Source organism: Leopardus geoffroyi, chromosome A3, assembly GCF_018350155.1.
Source record: "Leopardus geoffroyi isolate Oge1 chromosome A3, O.geoffroyi_Oge1_pat1.0, whole genome shotgun sequence".
Classification (NCBI taxonomy): domain Eukaryota; kingdom Metazoa; phylum Chordata; class Mammalia; order Carnivora; family Felidae; genus Leopardus; species Leopardus geoffroyi.
Window position 1 is genome coordinate 57,430,376 of NC_059336.1, and position 18,006 is coordinate 57,448,381.

The 18,006-nt window shown below is 45.1% G+C and overlaps 1 protein-coding gene across 3 annotated transcripts; it reads left to right on the plus strand.

Moving 5' to 3' along the window:
* The first annotated feature begins 7 nt into the window (after positions 1-7).
* On the plus strand, positions 8-16,530 carry MFSD9 (major facilitator superfamily domain containing 9). 3 transcript variants are annotated; one of them, XM_045445565.1, is made up of 7 exons: positions 147-260; positions 2,731-2,861; positions 4,981-5,068; positions 6,275-6,318; positions 6,637-6,766; positions 9,337-9,546; positions 12,725-16,530. In XM_045445565.1, the coding sequence occupies exons 3-7, from the start codon at positions 4,999-5,001 to the stop codon at positions 13,513-13,515; spliced, it is 1,245 nt and encodes a 414-aa protein (XP_045301521.1). In that variant the 5' UTR covers positions 147-260; positions 2,731-2,861; positions 4,981-4,998; the 3' UTR covers positions 13,516-16,530. The 3 variants fall into 3 exon arrangements, with proteins under 3 accessions (XP_045301519.1, XP_045301518.1, XP_045301521.1); XM_045445562.1 differs by lacking the exon at positions 2,731-2,861 and having other exon boundaries at positions 10-260; XM_045445563.1 differs by lacking the exons at positions 2,731-2,861; positions 6,275-6,318; positions 6,637-6,766 and having other exon boundaries at positions 8-260.
* The last annotated feature ends 1,476 nt before the right edge of the window (positions 16,531-18,006 follow it).

Below are 18,006 nucleotides of genomic sequence, written 5' to 3' on the forward strand. Positions count from 1 at the left end.
GCGCACGCCGTTCGCTTCCGCTCGGGGCGGGGCTGGCGTGCGGGGGCGGTTCCCGGCAGCGGCTGCGGTGGCCGCGCCCCCCAGCCAGCGTTGGTATGGAGCTTGGGGGTCGCCGCGGCCTGGTCTCGGCCGGGGGGCTGGGCTCGGCTACCCGGAAGCCAAGGCAGGAGCCGGGTGCCGGGGCTGAGGCGCGGGCTCCTGGCGCCGGTGCAGTCAGAGCCCGCCGCTTCCTGCTCTGCCTTTACCTGGTGGGCTTCTTGGTGAGTTCCGGGGCTGAGGTCGAAGGGCTGCGTCCTGGACCTGGAACCCAATTAGGGGTGCTTTTTTTCTTGAAGCTCGAGCGGTGGTAAGGTTCAGCCAGGGCTGGGAACCTGCGATCCGCCTGGGGGTGCTTCCTTACTTTTCAAGCCTCCTCTTGCTCCTAAACCCCTTCGCTCTGCCAGGCCATATTGCTTTATTGCCCCTAAGCACTTTCTAGAGGGCCCAGTTCGCAGCTCCTGTGCCCCTCTTGCCCTCTGAAAGGCCCCCAGCACCAGCCTCAAGTGTGATCTGTGATCCAGCCGGGCTCAAAGGTGACCCCAGGTGTTAGATGCTGTGGTAGGTACTGCGCATGCAGGGTGGACAGTAAGGGCTGGTGGGCAAGCTTGAGGAAGCCCAGCTGATCTGGTGTCTGTAAATGTGCTAGGAATACACAGGCCTTTATGTCAGGCCAGGTCGGGGAAGTCTCTGTTGTTGACCCCACTTGGAGAGAATTAGGCACATTTACACTAGGATTCCTGGTAGACTTGAGTGTTTAAAAATGCAAACCACAGTCTTTTTGATTGCCGAGTAATACTCCAGTGTGTGTGTGTGTGTGTGTGTGTGTGTGTGTGTGTGTGTGTACACGCACACACACACACACACACACACACACTGGAGTATTACATTGTGTGTGTGTGTGTGTATATATATATCTTCTTTATCCATTCATCCTTTGATGGGCATTTGGGCTCTTTCCATATTTGGCTATTGTCGATAGGGCTGCTATAAGCATAGGGGTGCATGTGTCCCTTCGAAACAGCACACCTGTATTACCAACCAAAAAAAATGCAAACCACAGTGAATTATACACATCTGCCCTTCAACAAAGATTGGACAACGCAGATTTGGTTTTTTCATGATTTGTGTGTGTGTCCTGGTTAAATAAAGGGCAGTTGTTATGATTTCCAATGTAGAATGGAAAGCTTAGAAAGATGAATGTAGGATGGAGGAAGTCATCCATACATCCATCCATTTATTATTGATAGAATTTCAGAAAAGCTGCTATGTGGTAGATGCTTTAGAGCTCCAATCATTGTAATACATAGTCCCTGCTGGGAAGAATTTAACTGTCTTACTAGTAAGCTTGTGTTGGTAGTTCATGGGCCATTATCTCCAGGAACCCGAGATCCAACTCTTTACTCCTCTCTTTCCAAGTCTAGACCTGGTGCATTTGCTCTGGTTGTGAGCCAATCCATGTTAGGGGAGAATTGGGACAAAGGTCCAGTAGGATTTCCTCTTTGCTGAGTCTGTATCTTGATGACAAAAGGAACTAGTCAGGTTAAACGTCCCTGGGAGAAGACTGCCTCGGCCGTCAATAGTCCCCAGTGTCACTAGGTCTTGGCAAAGAGGAATTATCGTTTTCTGCCCAGGTGCAGGTTAAGACCACTGCTCCCCAGTATGAGAGAGTCTGGATGCTGAGCCATGCTCAGCTAGGAGACGAGCAGGAAGGCAGTCTCCCTGCCCCCTCCTCACTGCAAGGTGTTCATCAGCCTGTAAAGTTTTAATGTTGAATTAATAGTTAAGACAATGATGAAAGCATTTTCACCAAGTCACTGTAAACACAGAGCCATAAAGCACTCAGGAGGGCAGCACTTCACACGGAAACTCTGCCTACAGTTCACCTTGCCCACCCTACCCCGCCCCAGGCTCAGTGCCTCCAGTTCCAGAATGCCTCAGCTTGGCATTCCTTAATCTTAGTTCAGTTTCAGGGTGTAAATACCTCTTCCACTTTCCATTCTAGTCACCCAGAATTCAAAACTATTGAGTGTGAGTGGTTCTGGAGATTTCGAAAGGGAGTTGGCTGCCATCCACCCTCTGGTAGGAGCTGGGTACTGTAAGCTACTGCTTCCCTCTCTCATATGGTACTACCGTCTGGTTCTGCCAGAGGAAGAGGATTTGGGCCCTCCCCTGGAAGGTCCGGATTGGAGTTCAGAGAAACCAGCATGACCTAAAATTCAAAATTGTTTGAGTTTTTTAAATAAATTCACAGGTCATTCATCACAGTCAGCATCCCAACACAGATTTGAATATTCAGAGCTTCTCATATGTTGTGTATGCGCTGTGCACACAGCGAGTCTCATTTAGCAAGACTGATGTAAAATTTTAATAATTTGTTCAAGAGAATCATCAGGTCTCTAATATGTTCAGGGGAGAATGTAAGATTTCCCAAAAGTTAAAAGAGAATAGGGATTTTTTTTTTTAATGGAAAATGTAAGCAATTAAAATATGTGCAGCTTTGGGTATCCGTGAAGGATCTAATGGTTCTTTGTTAGGTAACATGTAAAGAATATTATACATAACTTAGTTATTACTTTTAATATATTTAGAGATGTAAAGAGCCCTAAGACTTTTGAGAAAATGGTTTTGGATTAATAAGAGAGGAAGGGAACAAGATTAAAGAAGTCATTTGCCAAAGTGTTCTGTTTTTAGTTCTCATCTGGGCTTCCGGGTTTCAACCTGTTTAAGAAGGAAGACCAAGAAGGCCCTCTGGACCCTTTTCGGTTACCATTCTAAGATGGTGCTAACATCTGTGATTTCAGTCCCTCTCCTCCAGATACACGGTGAGGTTCATATTTTATTTAATCAGCTGTAGTCAGGTCTCTTATTCTCTTATTAGCAATTTACTCATCACAAAATACTTTCAGGGTTCCTACCCTGAAAAAGATCCTGGACAGCGTATTCACCAGTTTTGACAGAGATGTAGCTGTTGCCATGAAAGGTGTAAGCGATCCCCACTCACCTGATTTCCTTATAAATGGTTACAGGCACGTGACCAGTTGCAACATTCAAAGCGCATGCAATGTAGGTGGTTTTGAAGAGCGTGTGGATTCACGGGAAGAGAGAGGTTGCCTTTTATAGTACAAGGGAAGACAGTTTTACAGCACAACTTCCCAAAAGAGCTAACACCAGCCTCCTTGGAAACATAATATTTTTCAGGCTCACGTGAGCCTATGCTTTCTTATTACCTTCCATAAATCTCAACCTACTTAGTTATTTCTCTTCCATCCTTTATTTAGAATAACGTTTTGAAAGTTAAATGACAAAGGGCACTGGGGAGTTTTTGGAAAATAAAATCTTGTTGGACGATTGAGTTTCCTTTTCTGACAGATCAGAAAATTCAGTAGGTAACTGATGTATTTTGTGTCTTTTAAATGATATGATATATCAGTAGGCTGACGACACAAAGCTGACAGAAAACCCCACAAGGCATTGACTCAGACCCAAAAGAAATTTTAAGTAATCTTAATATCAAAATAATAAACCGTAGTTCTTGTATAAATTTATGGGCTATTTAGGAACACTGGATAGTAACTATATGGCCACCTAAAGATGTCACCATGAAAAAGGGCCATTGAAAAGTGCATTTAGAGATTCATGTTTCTAAAATTAGGTGAAGGTATAGCTACCAGGAGAAGAGGCAGGCAAAAGATTCATTGTGGCTCAAAGAAAAAAGTATTTTTCATGCATTTCTTTCTTTGTATTTAACCAGGATTATAACAAAAGGAATTCGGGTTGAATATAAAGAAAACTGTGTGTATGCCCAATGTACTTTCCTCCTTCTGAGCCAGTTGTAGAAAGTAACCAAGTAAAGTAGGAATGAGAACAAAACTTAAAGGAAAAATTAACAATCTATCTGTTCACTCAGAATACCTAGCAGGAAGGATCAGTACTTATCCCCAGTCCCGGAGAAGAGAAAAAATGTGTGAACTTCTATTGCATGTTAGACCTTTCTCATCCATTATGTCTTTTAATGTACATCATATTTCTACCGGACAGGTATTAAATTATCCCCATTTTTTACAGATGGCAGCACTGATGCTTGGTGACATTCAATAACTTTCCAAGCACACATGCTTAGGAAGTGTTGGAGCTGGAACTGAAAACTGTCTGACCCCAAATCCCATGCACTTTCATTGACCCAGCTGCGAAACATTGGCTTTCCCCACTACTCCAGCCGTCTTTCTCCTTCCTGCTTTGCTGAGACTTTCTTTTCAGATACTACCTTGTGAGGCTGTAAACCATGATTAGTTGCCTTCCCTAATTCTGGGAGGAAATTCATATTATTAAGCAAGGGATGCTTTGCCAAGGAATATGCATTATCCCTACTTCCTTTCCCACTTCATTACACACAAACATTTTTTTTATTTAACTTCTGCCTCATAGCCTCCTTGAGTATTAAGGATCAATTACAGAGAAGCTGAGGTTGAATGATTCTAGGTTATGGGGATCAGGCATTTACACGTAGCAATTCTTATAACATTATCATTGTATTTTGATTCTTTGATAACTTTAACCTGATGAGTATAGCATGCTACAGATACAATTATGATTTCTTGTTTGCTGAAAATTTTAGGTATTGTTTTTATTTCTTTTTTAATTTTTTTTAACATTTATTCATTTTTGAGAGACAGGGCATGAGCAACAGAGGGGCAGAGAGAGAGGGAGACACAGAATCCAAAGCAGGCTCCAGGCTCTGAGCCATCAGCACAGAGCCTGACGCGGGGCTTGAACCCATGAACCGTGAGATCATGACCTAAGCCGAAGTCAGACACTCAACCGACTGCGCCACCCAGACACCCCTGTTTTTATTTTTTTTAATCAGTTTGTTATTAGGATTACCACTTCGAGAACACCTAAGCTGCAGTTTCAATCGGAGTTAATTAGTGTTTTATTGTTTAGGATTTGTTTGGTGTAAGCATGGTCGTGCCTTTATTGAGCCTTCATGTCAAGTCTCTTGGAGCAAGTCCAACAGTTGCTGGAATAGTAGGTGAGTGGTTAATATTGCACATTTTTAGAGCGCTGAATTTTCAATCCTCTAGACTAAGACCCCCAAAAATAAATCAGTCTTCTAGCTGAATATTATCCAAAGGTAAATTGAAAAGGGGATAAAAGGGATTTTCAGAATACTTAAAAATGTTGCCCTGGAGCAAATGCAGTTCGTCTTTTCCTAGATTACCTGTGTTCAGAAAGGTTTCGAGGTTTAGCATTATCCCCTTCCCCTTACCACGAGTGACATTACAGGTACTTCCTGAGCCTCTCCAAGGAGCTGGCTGTGTATGTTAAAGGGTAGGTATAGACTCCTGCCTGCAGGAGCCTGTAACCTAATGCGAGAGACCAGAGAAACACAACCTACAGAAATCAAGCCATGCAGCAAAGGGATTTGGGGTGAGCCCTGACAGATTGGTTGCAAGCTTCCTGCACCACCACCGGCATATCTTAGGGTGTTGTTAGGGTCCCTGTACCTGTGCAGCATAAAAACTGCACATCTGCAAGTCACTGACTCACCCAAGAGACAGGAAATAGGGCTTGGGATTGTGCTAATGTACAAGAAATTGTTAAGACTGAGAGCCCTTGGTAATTCACAGGCTAGATAAGCAAATGTTTGGGGACAGCTTTGTACAAAATGTTTGGTAAGTCCTCCTTGCCCTGATTTGTACTTCCTTGGAAGGTGGAATCACACTGGACCACACAGCAGCACGAAGGTATTTATGTAGAGCAGAAGGGACGTGTTATTTGACATAATGGGGGTAAAAGCGCTCTGTAAAACATTGTCAGTTCTTTATAAAACTGGAATGTTGGAGGCATATGAGATAATACAGCAGATTAAGACTCAGTAGAATTCTTGCTGATTTCAGATTTCTACTCCCCCCAAGTACTCTCTGTTCAGTCTTCTCAGCTGGGGGTGCACATCCTCACAAAGTGGGAGAAGGCCTCTCTCTCAGAGTCCCTGCGGGTGGCCCTTACCTTTAGTCTCTCTTTTGCTTCCTTCAGTTTTATTTTTGAAGGTCTTTTATTAAAAATTGTATTGCTTTACTCTTCCAACTGAAAAAAAAAAAGGGTAATTTCCTTTTAAAAATGGTCCTCCCCCCACCCCCAGTGTTTTTCTGTTAATTTCTTTGTAATTGTTACCATATTAATCCATTTTTTGTGATGGGTCCATCTGATTTTATTTATTTACTGATGTCTTTTGTAGGCTCCTCCTATGGCATTTTGCAGCTCTTTTCTAGCACATTGGTGGTAAGTTATCTCCCATCTGGCAACATATCTGGGTCACATTTTGGGGGTATTTCAGGGCACCTGCCTGGGTGGCTCAGTCGGTAAGCGTCTGACTTCAACTCAGGTCATGATCTCACCATTCATGAGTTCGGGCTCTGTGCTGACGCTTGGAGCCTGGAGCCTGCTTCGAATTCTGTGTCTCCTCGCTCTCTGCCCCTCCCCACTCATGATCTCTCTCTTTCTCTCTCAAAAATAAATAAACTTTTAAAAATATTTAAAAACATTTTGGGGGCATTTCCATAGTCGTGGTGGACCTGCTGTGTTCCTTGCTTTCCTCAGGGCTGCTGGAGTGATGTGGTTGGAAGACGGTCTTCCTTGCTGGTGTGCATTCTGTTCAGTGCCCTGGGTTATCTGATTCTTGGAGCATCCACCAATGTGTTCCTGTTTGTCCTTGCTAGAGTCCCTGTGGGTGAGTCCTTGCCTTTGTGTGTGTGTGCACTCAAAATAAGTCAGTTACGTGTATCTGTAGAAAGAGACTTCCCTTCTGGTAATTGCCTTCTTGATTAGAGCTTATGTAAAAAAGGGAATAATGACAACAGCAAGAATGAGTGCAACACCAGCCGCTGCTGGTGGCGGAGCACTTCGTATCAGCCAGGCTCTGCTAACTTGTGCCGAGCTCCAAAGCTTGCACATGACAGTCTGAAGCCCTTGCCGTCTGTCGGTGTGAATTCATCACGAGGCTGCACAGACCTGTCTCCTTCCCATTGATCTGATCTCTGTACGGTCAATCAGTAAGAATTTGTTCAACGTCTTTGGCCAGCACTGTGGTTACTGTTCTTTCTCTTGGCGAGCTGATGGTTTTGAAATTGGGCTTCCTGACTTCAAGTGGAGATTTACGGCTATGGCTTTCCCACAGCCTTCTGTGAATCTGGCTGCTGCTTGAGGGAGAGACTAGGATGACAATGTAGTGGCTCATGGCTCATGGGTTGGTTTCTGTTTCCAAACTAACGTTGAATGTTTCTGGCATTTTCGAAATAGCTTTTATTTTGTCCATTCATTGAAACATTTTGTCCTTTCTTTGAGACACCACTTGTGAATGCCGTCATAGTGTGGTGCGTAGGCAGTTCCTGTGGAAGCTTTTTATTCTCTCTTTGCCTTTCTCAGTTGTGAGAGCCTTGGAGTTTCAGTGTTTCTTTCTCCCCTTACTCAATAGAGCACTGACAGACTGCTGCCCTGTGGACGAGTTTGCAGCACTGGACCTCTGCCCGTATTCAGTGAAGCTGCTTGTTTTTAACTAACACCCCAAAGGAACAGAGCATAAAATAAGTCCTTTTGACATGCAGTTAATGATCACCTTATTTGGGATTTTCACCCCATTTCCGTCACATACGTTCTTACTCTTCAAGTCTTTTGAGTTTACCCTCCAGGATTCATGATGTGCCTTTCTATTGACCCCCCAAAAAAAATGTTTATGAAGGTCTTTGCTTTGAATGTGAACAGTCATTAAAATGTTTTTATTTAATATGATGTGAGCCTGGTTTGAGTAATGATACTTCTGTTAGGTGAACGTCATACTCTTTGCCAACAGGAGAGCTATACATAAAAATTCTTTCTTGCTATGGGAACCTCTACAGTGCTTGGTGGCCCGGGGATGTGAGGGAGCCCTGGGAAGCCTTGCCGGGGTTGTGCCACGCAATGTCCTGTGTAGATTCAGGTCCTTGTATCCTGAAGGTGAACCTGAGGGAGGTTGAAGTACCAGAAGCAGACCTTTGGTTTTCCCCTCCTCCCTCTGTCCCCTAGCCCAGCCTCTGAAATGTACCAGAAAGCTCGTCTGGGTTTCTCACCGCATACTCTCACCACATTCCTCCTTCCTTAGGTGTGTGAGGTGAACCCGACATCGGTATCATTTCAAAATAAACACAGTACTATAATCACAGGAACATAATCTATCAAGCCTCTTAGGAATCATCTTCTGGCCCCGTCCTTTCTTACATTCAAGGAAATAGGTCCAGAGAGAGTCTCTCTACCTAATTACCAAAGGGATTTATAAGTTTGCTTCCCAGAGAGGCTGGTTATCAGGCAAACACCCTCTCTGATGTTTAGACACAGCTGGGTATAGAACCCAGCATCAGTGTGCTGTCAGAGTGATGTGCGGAGTTAAACTTCTTTCAAGAAGATCGCTGGAAACTGTTGTGTTACATCCCAGTTGCGAGAAAATTCAGGCAGACCCTGCAGGAGCATTGATCGAGTGCCTGCTATGCATCAATTGACATCGTGGGCAAGCTGTGTTACCAGAATGCACAGTCTGTTCAGCGTATGGGAGTATGGGCGCAGATAAGTCAAATACATCAGCAGAAGTAGGAGGAATATGAAGTTGTAACATATAATTGAATCTCTTATTAAGCCATGTCACAGCTTTCAGTTTGTTTAGTCAACCAGTTCATAACCCTCTCGCTAATAGAAAATCAGTTGGTATTGTTTAGATGACCGTGTCATCATATTTTTATATTTTTACTCCCTATCCTTCTTGCCCGTTCTGCTCCCTATCCTTCTTGCCCGTTCTGTTTCTCTCTGTAGCAATTATCACCTTTATACACATACACACACACACACACACACACACACACACACACACAGGCTCTGTGAAGATAGATACATTTGTGTCAAGGGTCAAAGTTAATGCTGGACGTATAGTAGGTATGCAGTGAATGTTTATTCACAGAGTGAATGAATAAAAAATGATACATCTCTGTAGAGAAGTCATCATGAATTGCACTTGGCTAACAGAGAGGATCGGAGATACTGGGATGTCAGGGTGGGAGGTGAGGAAGCTGAGGATTCAGGGCTTCACCACCAGGGGTAAGTTGACCAACTAGGACCGTGGGGCTCGACCGGGAGTCCAGTCACGGAGGCATCAAACTGCAGACCTTAGACATACGAAGAGAGTGGAGACTAGAACTCTTGTCAGTGATAGAGATGAAATGCAAGATACTTTTGGTCTGAAAAATGTCACAGAGCATGTTTCTTGTCCCCTTACAGGTATTTTTAAACACACACTCTCCATTTCAAGAGCTCTGCTCTCTGATCTGGTTGCAGAGAAGGAACGACCCCTAGTAATTGGACAGTTCAATACAGCCTCTGGTGTGGGCTTCATCTTGGGCCCCATGGTTGGTGGATATCTTACTGAGTTAGATGGTGGATTTTATCTAACAGCCTTCATCTGTTTTTCTGTCTTCATTCTCAATGCTGGTAAGTTGACATTTCATCATAAGAAGACTGTTTAGTTTATGCATTCACACTGATTTACTTTTATCTCCTTACAATTTGTTGTTCTTAAAATAGGCAGATTTTTGTTGTTCCACTCTAGTTAACATACAGTGTTCTATTAGTTTCAGGCGTACAATACAGTGATTCAGCCATTCTGTACATGACTCCGTGTTCATCCTGTTAAGCATATTCTTAACCCCCTTCACCCTTCACCTTAGAATAAGTAGACTTATAATTTGAAGTTGGACCACTTCATTCCCTGCTACAGACCACCCCCCCCCCCGCCATGTCTTTCCATCATGCTAAAAGCACATATGTGTCTCATACAGCCAGCGTAGTGGTGAGCTGGCCCTGCCCCTCACTCTGCCTCCCTTCGTATGCGTCAGCCACACTGGCTTCCTGGTCGACCTCACACACACCAGGCTCATTCCCACAGGAGGGCACTGCAATTTGCTCTTTCCTCCGCCTACAGCATTCTTCCCAAATATCTTTACTGGGTCTTTCTTCTTATCATTCAGGTGTCAAATATTTTCTTCCTTGGAAAGGCCTCCCCTGATGATCCTGTTTAAAATAACTCCCATTTTCTTGACAGCACTTCTGAAATTATATTAGAAATTTGTTTTCTTGCCTCTATTCTTTCTGTCCCTCTCCTCCCCACCTCCCCACACATACAATTAGAAAGTAAACACCACAGGCATAGGGGTTTGCTCATTGTTGTCACTCCTGCCCAGAACATGCCAGGCATAAAACTGAATTCAATAATATTTGATGAATAAAAGAATACTGACTGGACTGTGAGCCCCTGGATACAGGGTCAGTTACCTAAAGCAAAGAAGATGAACCTCTTTGCCCAGAGACTGGAACATGGATGAGCCTTAGATGAACAACTTTATAAGCAAGAAGAGTGATTCACGTTATTCGGTTTTTCTTAAATGTAACGCTAACCTACTGCACCATTTTCAGTCTTTGTATTCAAGGCTCCACATTGAGTGATAAATTCCATGTTGAGCTAGGATTTCACACTCAGGAAGCAGAGTTCGTGGGTTCAGTGTCAGTCCTCACAGGAATACTTTATGATTTCCTGCCAGAAGTTTAACCTGCAACCTCAACCAGGAGGCGAGGTCTGATGGATTAGTGTAAATCTAGATAATACTTTAAGCACCTGACCAGTTGGTGTGGCCAGGTACCTTCCCACAGGAAGGAATGTGATGAATGCGATAGCACTCGAAGTCAGAAGTCAGTGTGTAAACGAAGAACATGATTATGGAGTTCTGTTTTGGATTCTCCAGTAGTGCTGCTGTTTAATATTTTGCCCTCACCTAAGCCTGTGAATGGGTCTGAGTCAGTCAGGGATACATTCACCTGCAAGCGTTCTCAACCACGATGGCTAAAAAAAGTAATAGGGATTTATCTTACACTCTTAAGAAATGTGGAGGTCGCTGGACCAAGCTGATGCAGGAAATAGCAGAGGAGAACAAGGGGGGGTGAGGGGCTGGAGAGCAGACAGTGTCTCACACGGGGCTTTGGCCTAACAGTGCATTGAACTCAGTGCACGGTGTTTGTTTTTGTTTTTGTTTTTTTTCCCCTCAACAACTTCAACTGTTTTCCTCAACCCTCTTTACCCCTTCAGCTTCTCATATCCTCTGTCTGATCTGCCCCGTTGCCTGAGAAAGGCCTTTTATGTCTTTTTTCCACGATTTCTGTTTTCAGACAGAAGTCTAACAGACTTAGATTCAGATTCCTGCTTTTCCACTTCTTAGCGTGGGCCTTGGGTGTGTTGCCTCAGTTCCTCATCCGTAAAACAGGGTGACAACACTCCTGTGCTTGTTAGGACGAACACCATAGGCCTTGCACACAAGCAGCTCACCCCTCTGAGTCGAGTATGGGAAGCCCTCAGTAAATGTTAGTTGCTGTCATGATTATCATCTTACTATTATTTTAATTATACTCTTCCTCTCAGTCTTCCAGGGACAAGCCTTTCTCATTTTTATCAAGATTCTATGAAATGTCTGAGGGCCCTTTTAAAGATCAGAAGAGGTGGAAAGTCCAGGCCTGCATTCTTGTGTGGTTAGTTTCCTGTCATAAATTAGTCCCTGGCTAATAGTCCACCTGTACTATATTTGGAGAAACCACACACACAGATGTAGCTGCTGAAAACAGCATGAAGTGGCCTGAATGGTCACTGGTCCAAGTTGAATTTAAGTGTGGAAGGACTGAGAACCCAACAGCATGAGTTTGGAAAAGATATCGTAGAATGGCAAGCTGGAATTCAGTTTTAAGACATTTGGGGGCATGGATTGGCCATGCCAATAGGTCATTCTACTTGGATGGCATGGGATAAATAAAACAATCGTGGCAGGAATGTGCCAGTCACAAGGGTGGAGGTGGGATTATCTGAATAGGAATGGAGCTGCTGTGTCAGGTCATGCATCACGGTCGGTGAGAATGGCACCCCCAGAGATTTTGAGGTGTGACTCACGAAAGCACATGATGGCCTTGACTAGGGGCAGATCCAAGCAGGTGCTTTCTGATGGGTTATGGGCGTCAAGCTGTCCCTCCCCGGCTGTGTCTGTTCACAGCATCCTGTGCTTCCCCTAACTTAGCACTTACCCTGTAATCCAGTTGCTTTGCTTGTCCAAACCCCCTTTTAGACTTAAATTCCTTGAGGGCAGGGATTGTATAGGCCTGGTCTTGTTGGTTAATATACTCCTACTATTCACAGAATTTAGCATTTAGGAAGCATAAATATTCAGTATTCGAACGGATGAAATATGGGTGGTGAATGAATGGGTGGATGGATGGGTAGGTAGATAGTGGATAGGTGGAGAATTAGAAGGTAATGATGGGAAGAATTTAAACATACAGCATGAGAACTTAGATATTGCATGATATAGGAAACCAGCTCTTGAGATGGGAAAAAAGTGAACATTTTGTAGGTACAGTTTTTGGTTTTTTTAGGTGAATCGCAGAATTCTGCGATCAAAATGGGGTAGAAGGAGCTGTGGGAATAGTTAAAAACTGGATTCAAAAATACAGATGGGTAAACATACTAATACAGATATACAGAGTAGCAATCCCTTACAATTGCTCACCCCCATGGGGGCGCTGTGGGATTCAGGGCGTGCAGCCTGCTGTGACTGATCCTATGCCGTCTTAACAGGGCTGGTTTGGCTGTTTCCGTGGCGGGATGCCGAGCTCACCGGTACAGAGAAAGGCCTGCCAGTGGGTAAGAACCCCGCACTTTGGGGGAAGACAGACTGCGAAGTGCAGGAAGCGGCCGCCCCCTGCCAGAGCAGGGCCAGGGGGAAGCCTGCCAGGCTGCCCTGGGTGGAGGTCGCTTCTACCCTGCGGGACATGAAGAGCCTGATATTTTCCGAAATGTGGGACATCTTTATGGTGCGCTTGCTGATGGCCGTGGCGGCCATGCTCTACTACAGTAACTTTGTGGTGGGCCTGCAGGAGCGCTTCGGGGTGCGGCCGCGGGCGGCCGGCTACCTCATCAGCTACAGCAGCGCCCTGGGCGCCCTGGCCGGCCTGGCGCTGGGGCCCATCCTGCGGCTCTACCGGCACGATGGCCACGCGGTCCTGCTGCACTCGAGCGCGCTCACCTGCGTGCTGCTGCTGCTGCATGCCGCCACCCACACGGTGGCCGTGGCCGTGCTCTGCGCCTCGCTGCTGGCCGTCTCCACCGCCGTGGGCAGGACCTGCATCACCGACCTACAGCTGGCTGCGGGAGGGGCGCAGGCCAGCGGCACCGTCATCGGTGTGGGGCAGTCGGTCACGGCCGTGGGCCGGATCGTCGCCCCCCTCCTTTCGGGGGTCGTGCAGGAGGTCAGCCCATGCGGGCCCCCCAGCCTGGGGGCTGTCCTGGCCCTCGTGGCGATTTTCATAATGTCAGTGAACAGACCCCGCTATGCGCGTGGGGGCAGAGACAAATTAAAAAGCGAGTAGAATGGAAGTGGACGGGCAAGAAACCAACTCCGAGGCTGTGAAGGAGGGATGGTTCCCCAGCGGGTGTGCCGCGTTGATAGACGTCCAGGTCCATCCTGCTGGATGATCAGAAGTCACCTTTGTCAAAGGGGAAGGTATTAAACGTTCTGTAAAAGTCTCCTCTTCGCACCCAAACAGCGGGGTTAAAATTTTCCAGGGAAAGCACTACCAGCTTTGGGAGAGGGGGATGGTGGTAGGTTAATAGAAGGTGATATGCTCCCCTGCTAAGTAAAACTTAGGGTATCACGTTAATGAAGTGATCCACTGGGACACAGGTGTCATTTCAAAATGCGTAAACTAAGAGGGGGCCTTTCTGGTATGAGAATCCTAGAGATGGAAGAAGCTGCTTTACTGAAACTCGCCTGTCACTTTCTCAAGTCATAACAAGGTTATGAGTTCTAGTTCCCCCTGGGAAACCGGGAAAATCAGATAGCTGGCCCCAGAGACTGATTCGGGGGGCCTCGGGAAGTCCCAGAAACCTGTATTTTATCAGCACCACTTGTACTTTCTCATGGAGGCAGAAAAAGGATCATTCAGAGACCATACTGGTTTTGAGTCAAGTCAAAAGCCAGAAACTTGGTTGTGTTTATGAATAGCTAACCCAGTTCGAACTATTAAAATTAAATGATCACAGTGTGTGACATTTCCCCGAGCTCTTGGCAGTCATGCTCCATAATAGGAGAAACAGGTTCCTGGGCCCCGTCCCCTGTGTCCACTGCCTCTGAAGCCCCACGCTCTGCACAGAGCTGGTTGTTGTTAGTCTGGCCAGTTCTCCCTAGATTATTTGGCATGAACTGCTCCCAGAAGCCAGTGGTCCAGCAGGTGCATCAGTTGGATGGTGGTAGAGCCCAGTGGAGAAGCCAAAGCACAGGAATGCCTTTAAGGTGACATCTCACGCAGTGTAAGAGTCAGGTGTCATGCCTCATCAGAGGGATCTTAGTTCTACAGCATCTTACGTTAAAAGTCATTTTCTTTATCTCTTTTTAGTATCACAACGGGGAACGAAAGAGCTGTGCTGATCTGCAGGGAAGTGTTTTGGTGTGCCTTTTCCTAGGCCCAAACTGTCATTCCAAAAGTAGGGCCCCAGGGTCCAGCCAAGAGGCCCAGAGTGAAGGTTGGCACAAACTCACAAGAGCATCTGCGAGGCTCTTGCTATTTGGAGGATGTCAGCCATTAATAAAAATTACTTTGGAGCCCCTTCTATTTTCCTCACCCAAACTACCACAGTTCATATTCCCTTCATTCTTTTTAAGTGGTCCACCAGGAACTTATTCCTGTTCTCAGCCTAACACATGTATAATTGTAAACGATACTTTAATACACTAATCAGTTGTAACGTTAATACTAGTATGTAAAGCAGAAAAAAAAATGTTTCTCTATTTTTAGAAGTTGTGTGTGGGGTAAACTCATACCTTTATGAGAAAGAATTAATTGGATGTTTGAAGATTGTCCTTTCTCCTATCTGGCTGCAAAGAAAATATTAACTTTTTATTAAGTGTTACAATCGTGAACTTTTATACAAGCGCTAAGTGCTTTTGGTGAAACCAAAATATGATCTAAAATGGTGTTGGCCCTTAAGGAGCACACCAAATCATCATAGAGGTTAGACTCAAAAGACAAGAAGTAATCATGGGTTTATGCAATGAAGTAGAATTTCTCCGAAGATTATCCTTTCTGTGCACTCAGAAATAGGCAAGTTTCTTGGGCACTCTTTAATATAGTCATTATTAAATGTTTGAAATCATAGGACTTTAATTTTGAAGTTAAATAAAGCCTACAAATTTATTAACAATTAACCAGATCTCTGGAAATCCCGAAAACCAGGGTTGATCTTAGTATAGAAGAGTAGAGAAACATTTTCGTTATTCTCCACACTTATGTTTTTTTTTGAGAAATATTATACAGGCATACTTTGTCTTATTGCACTTCATTTTATTGTGCATCACAGATACTGTGTTTTTTACAAACCGAAGGCTTGTGGCAACCCTGCATCAAGCAAGTCTGCGCCATTTTTTCCAATAGCATTTGCTCGCTTTGTGTCTCTGTGTCACGTTTTGGTCATTCTCACAATCTTTCCAGTTTTTTCACTGTATTTGGTCTGGTGATATGTGATCAGTGATCTTAGGTTTTCCTCTCATAACTGTTTTGGGGTGCCATGAACCACACCCATATAAGATGGTGAATTTAATCAATACTTGTTATGTGTTCCAACTGCTTTACCAATTGGCTGGTCGCCTGTCTCTCGCCCTCTCCTCGGGCCTCCCTATTTCTTGAGACCCAGCAGTACTGAAATCGGTCCAGTTAACAACCCTACCGTGGCCCATAAGTGTTCAAGGCAAAGGAAGACTCAATCGATGTGGCAAACTTCCTTGCTGTCTTACGTTAAGAAATTGCCACAGCCACCCCAGCCTTCAGCAACCACCACCCTGATCAACATTGAGAAAAGATCCTCCAACCAGCAAAAAGATTACCACTCACGGAAAGCTCAGAGGGTGGTTGGCATTTTTTAGCAAGAAAGTATTCTTCACTAAGGTATGGACATTGTTTTTTTAGACATAATGCTACTGTAAATTTAATAGACTACACTATAGTATAGACATAAGTTTTATACATAAGAAACCAAAAAACGCATTTTACTCGCTTTATTGCAATATCCACTGTATTGTGATGGTCTGGACCAAACCCACAGTACCACTGATATATGCCTGGAGTTCCTGTTACGTGGTCCAATGTATTGCTCTTCAAAAGTATGTTCCAGGAACCAGCAACGTCCACATCCCCTGGAGTTTGTTAGACGTGTAAACACTCGTGCCCCACCACAGAGCTGCTGGGAACCACTCTCACAAGATACCCAGCTGCTTTGTATGTACAGTAAATTTTTAAAACCACTGGTCTAATGGACAGTATTTGTATGACTTATGGAATATGATCTCAGGGAAATTAAATCTGCTCAATTAAAGTTTGTGTTAAAGTTTGCATTGTTTTGTTTTTAAGCTCTTGAGTAACTTGTGTAAAATTTGCGAAGTATGTAGGTTGAGCCACATGAAATTGCCATTTTTCTAAGTCAAAAATAACCGCAGTTTCACATGATTCAACTTAATATTATATGGAATCTTATTTTAGGGGCATTGAACTTGCCTGAGAAGTTCATAAAGGAAATGGCACCCTTTCACCATTATGCCAGCCACAACTTATAAGTTCTGTGACTCAGCCTCAGGGTTTTGGGTTCTGAATACTTGGCCTTCTCCACAGAAGGAAGGTATACCTCGCCCTCAAGTCCAGAGAGATGAGCAAAATTCACAAAGGGAGCAGGGCATTCCTGGCCAGGGCAGTGACCTGTGCAAGGCTCCGAAACCCAGGCCGTGTGGGTCAAGAGTGATGTCTGCAGCACACAGAAGGGGCTAGAATCAGTGCTGCATATTAGAGTCACCTGGTGCCCAGAGCTTGCCCTGGACCTTGAGAACCAGACTCCAAAGTGCCCCAGAGTTGAGAGTGTCTGGCTTAGATCATGGAGGGTCTTGTGTACCATGCTCAGGAGTGAGCTTCATTCTCACAGACGGGGGTTGGGGGGGGCGGGGGGGGCCACTGAAGAATTCATGTTGGAGAATGCTCCCAGGCTTTATGTTAAAGGTCCCTCTAGGGCGGGAATCCAAGAGGAACATGAGGGAGAAGTGGTCATGCACACTGAGGGAGGCAGGTAGGGCACAAAATTTTCTGAAAGGCCTAGAGATTATCAGCTTGTGACCTCCAGGGAGATTCTGGAAGGGGCCGTGGGCAACACCCACGTGTCTGGTCCAGGTGGAGGTCAGGCAATGTTAGAAAGTCTGGTAAAGAGTGTTGAGCACATTGTGCCCCTTCTTATGTTAGCTGGCAGAAAACACGTGTGGGCATTTATGGAAGTTTGTTCTCTGCATGTTCAGAACATTAAGAAGGCGTCTTTTCCTGAGGATATTTCTTTTTTTTTAAACAAAAAAAATTTTTTTTAACGTTTTTATTTATTTTTGAGACAGAGAGAGAGCATGAACGGGGGAGGGTCAGAGAGAGAGGGAGACACAGAATCGGAAACAGGCTCCAGGCTCTGGGCCATCAGCCCAGAGCCCGACGCGGGGCTCGAACTCACGGACCGCGAGATCGTGACTTGGCTAAAGTCGGACGCTTAACCGACTGCGCCACCCAGGCGCCCCTCCTGAGGATATTTCTATAAGAAATTTAGATATCTGTGGGGGAGGGGGAATGTCAATCCACTTAGGAGAAATTTCAGGCATTTGGGCGCCTGCTACAAGAGAATGGCTTTTTATTTGGAGTGTGAGTGTAGCCAGCATGGTAATTCTCCATGTCCTATTCCTCCTGGAAACTTAAGCCTTTAAGAAGTCTCTGAAATAGGGGCACCTGGGTGGCTCAGTTGGTTGGGCATCCAATTTCAGCCCAGGTCATTGATCTCCTGGTCTGTGG

Excerpts from the sequence above, each read along its gene's own strand:
- MFSD9 (XM_045445562.1), top strand. The coding sequence starts at position 96 with ATGGAGCTTGGGGGTCGCCGCGGCCTGGTCTCGGCCGGGGGGCTGGGC. Across the intron at positions 6,319-6,636 it reads TCTTTTCTAGCACATTGGTG|GGCTGCTGGAGTGATGTGGT; the intron begins GTAAGTTATCTC and ends TGCTTTCCTCAG. Across the intron at positions 9,547-12,724 it reads TGTCTTCATTCTCAATGCTG|GGCTGGTTTGGCTGTTTCCG; the intron begins GTAAGTTGACAT and ends CCGTCTTAACAG.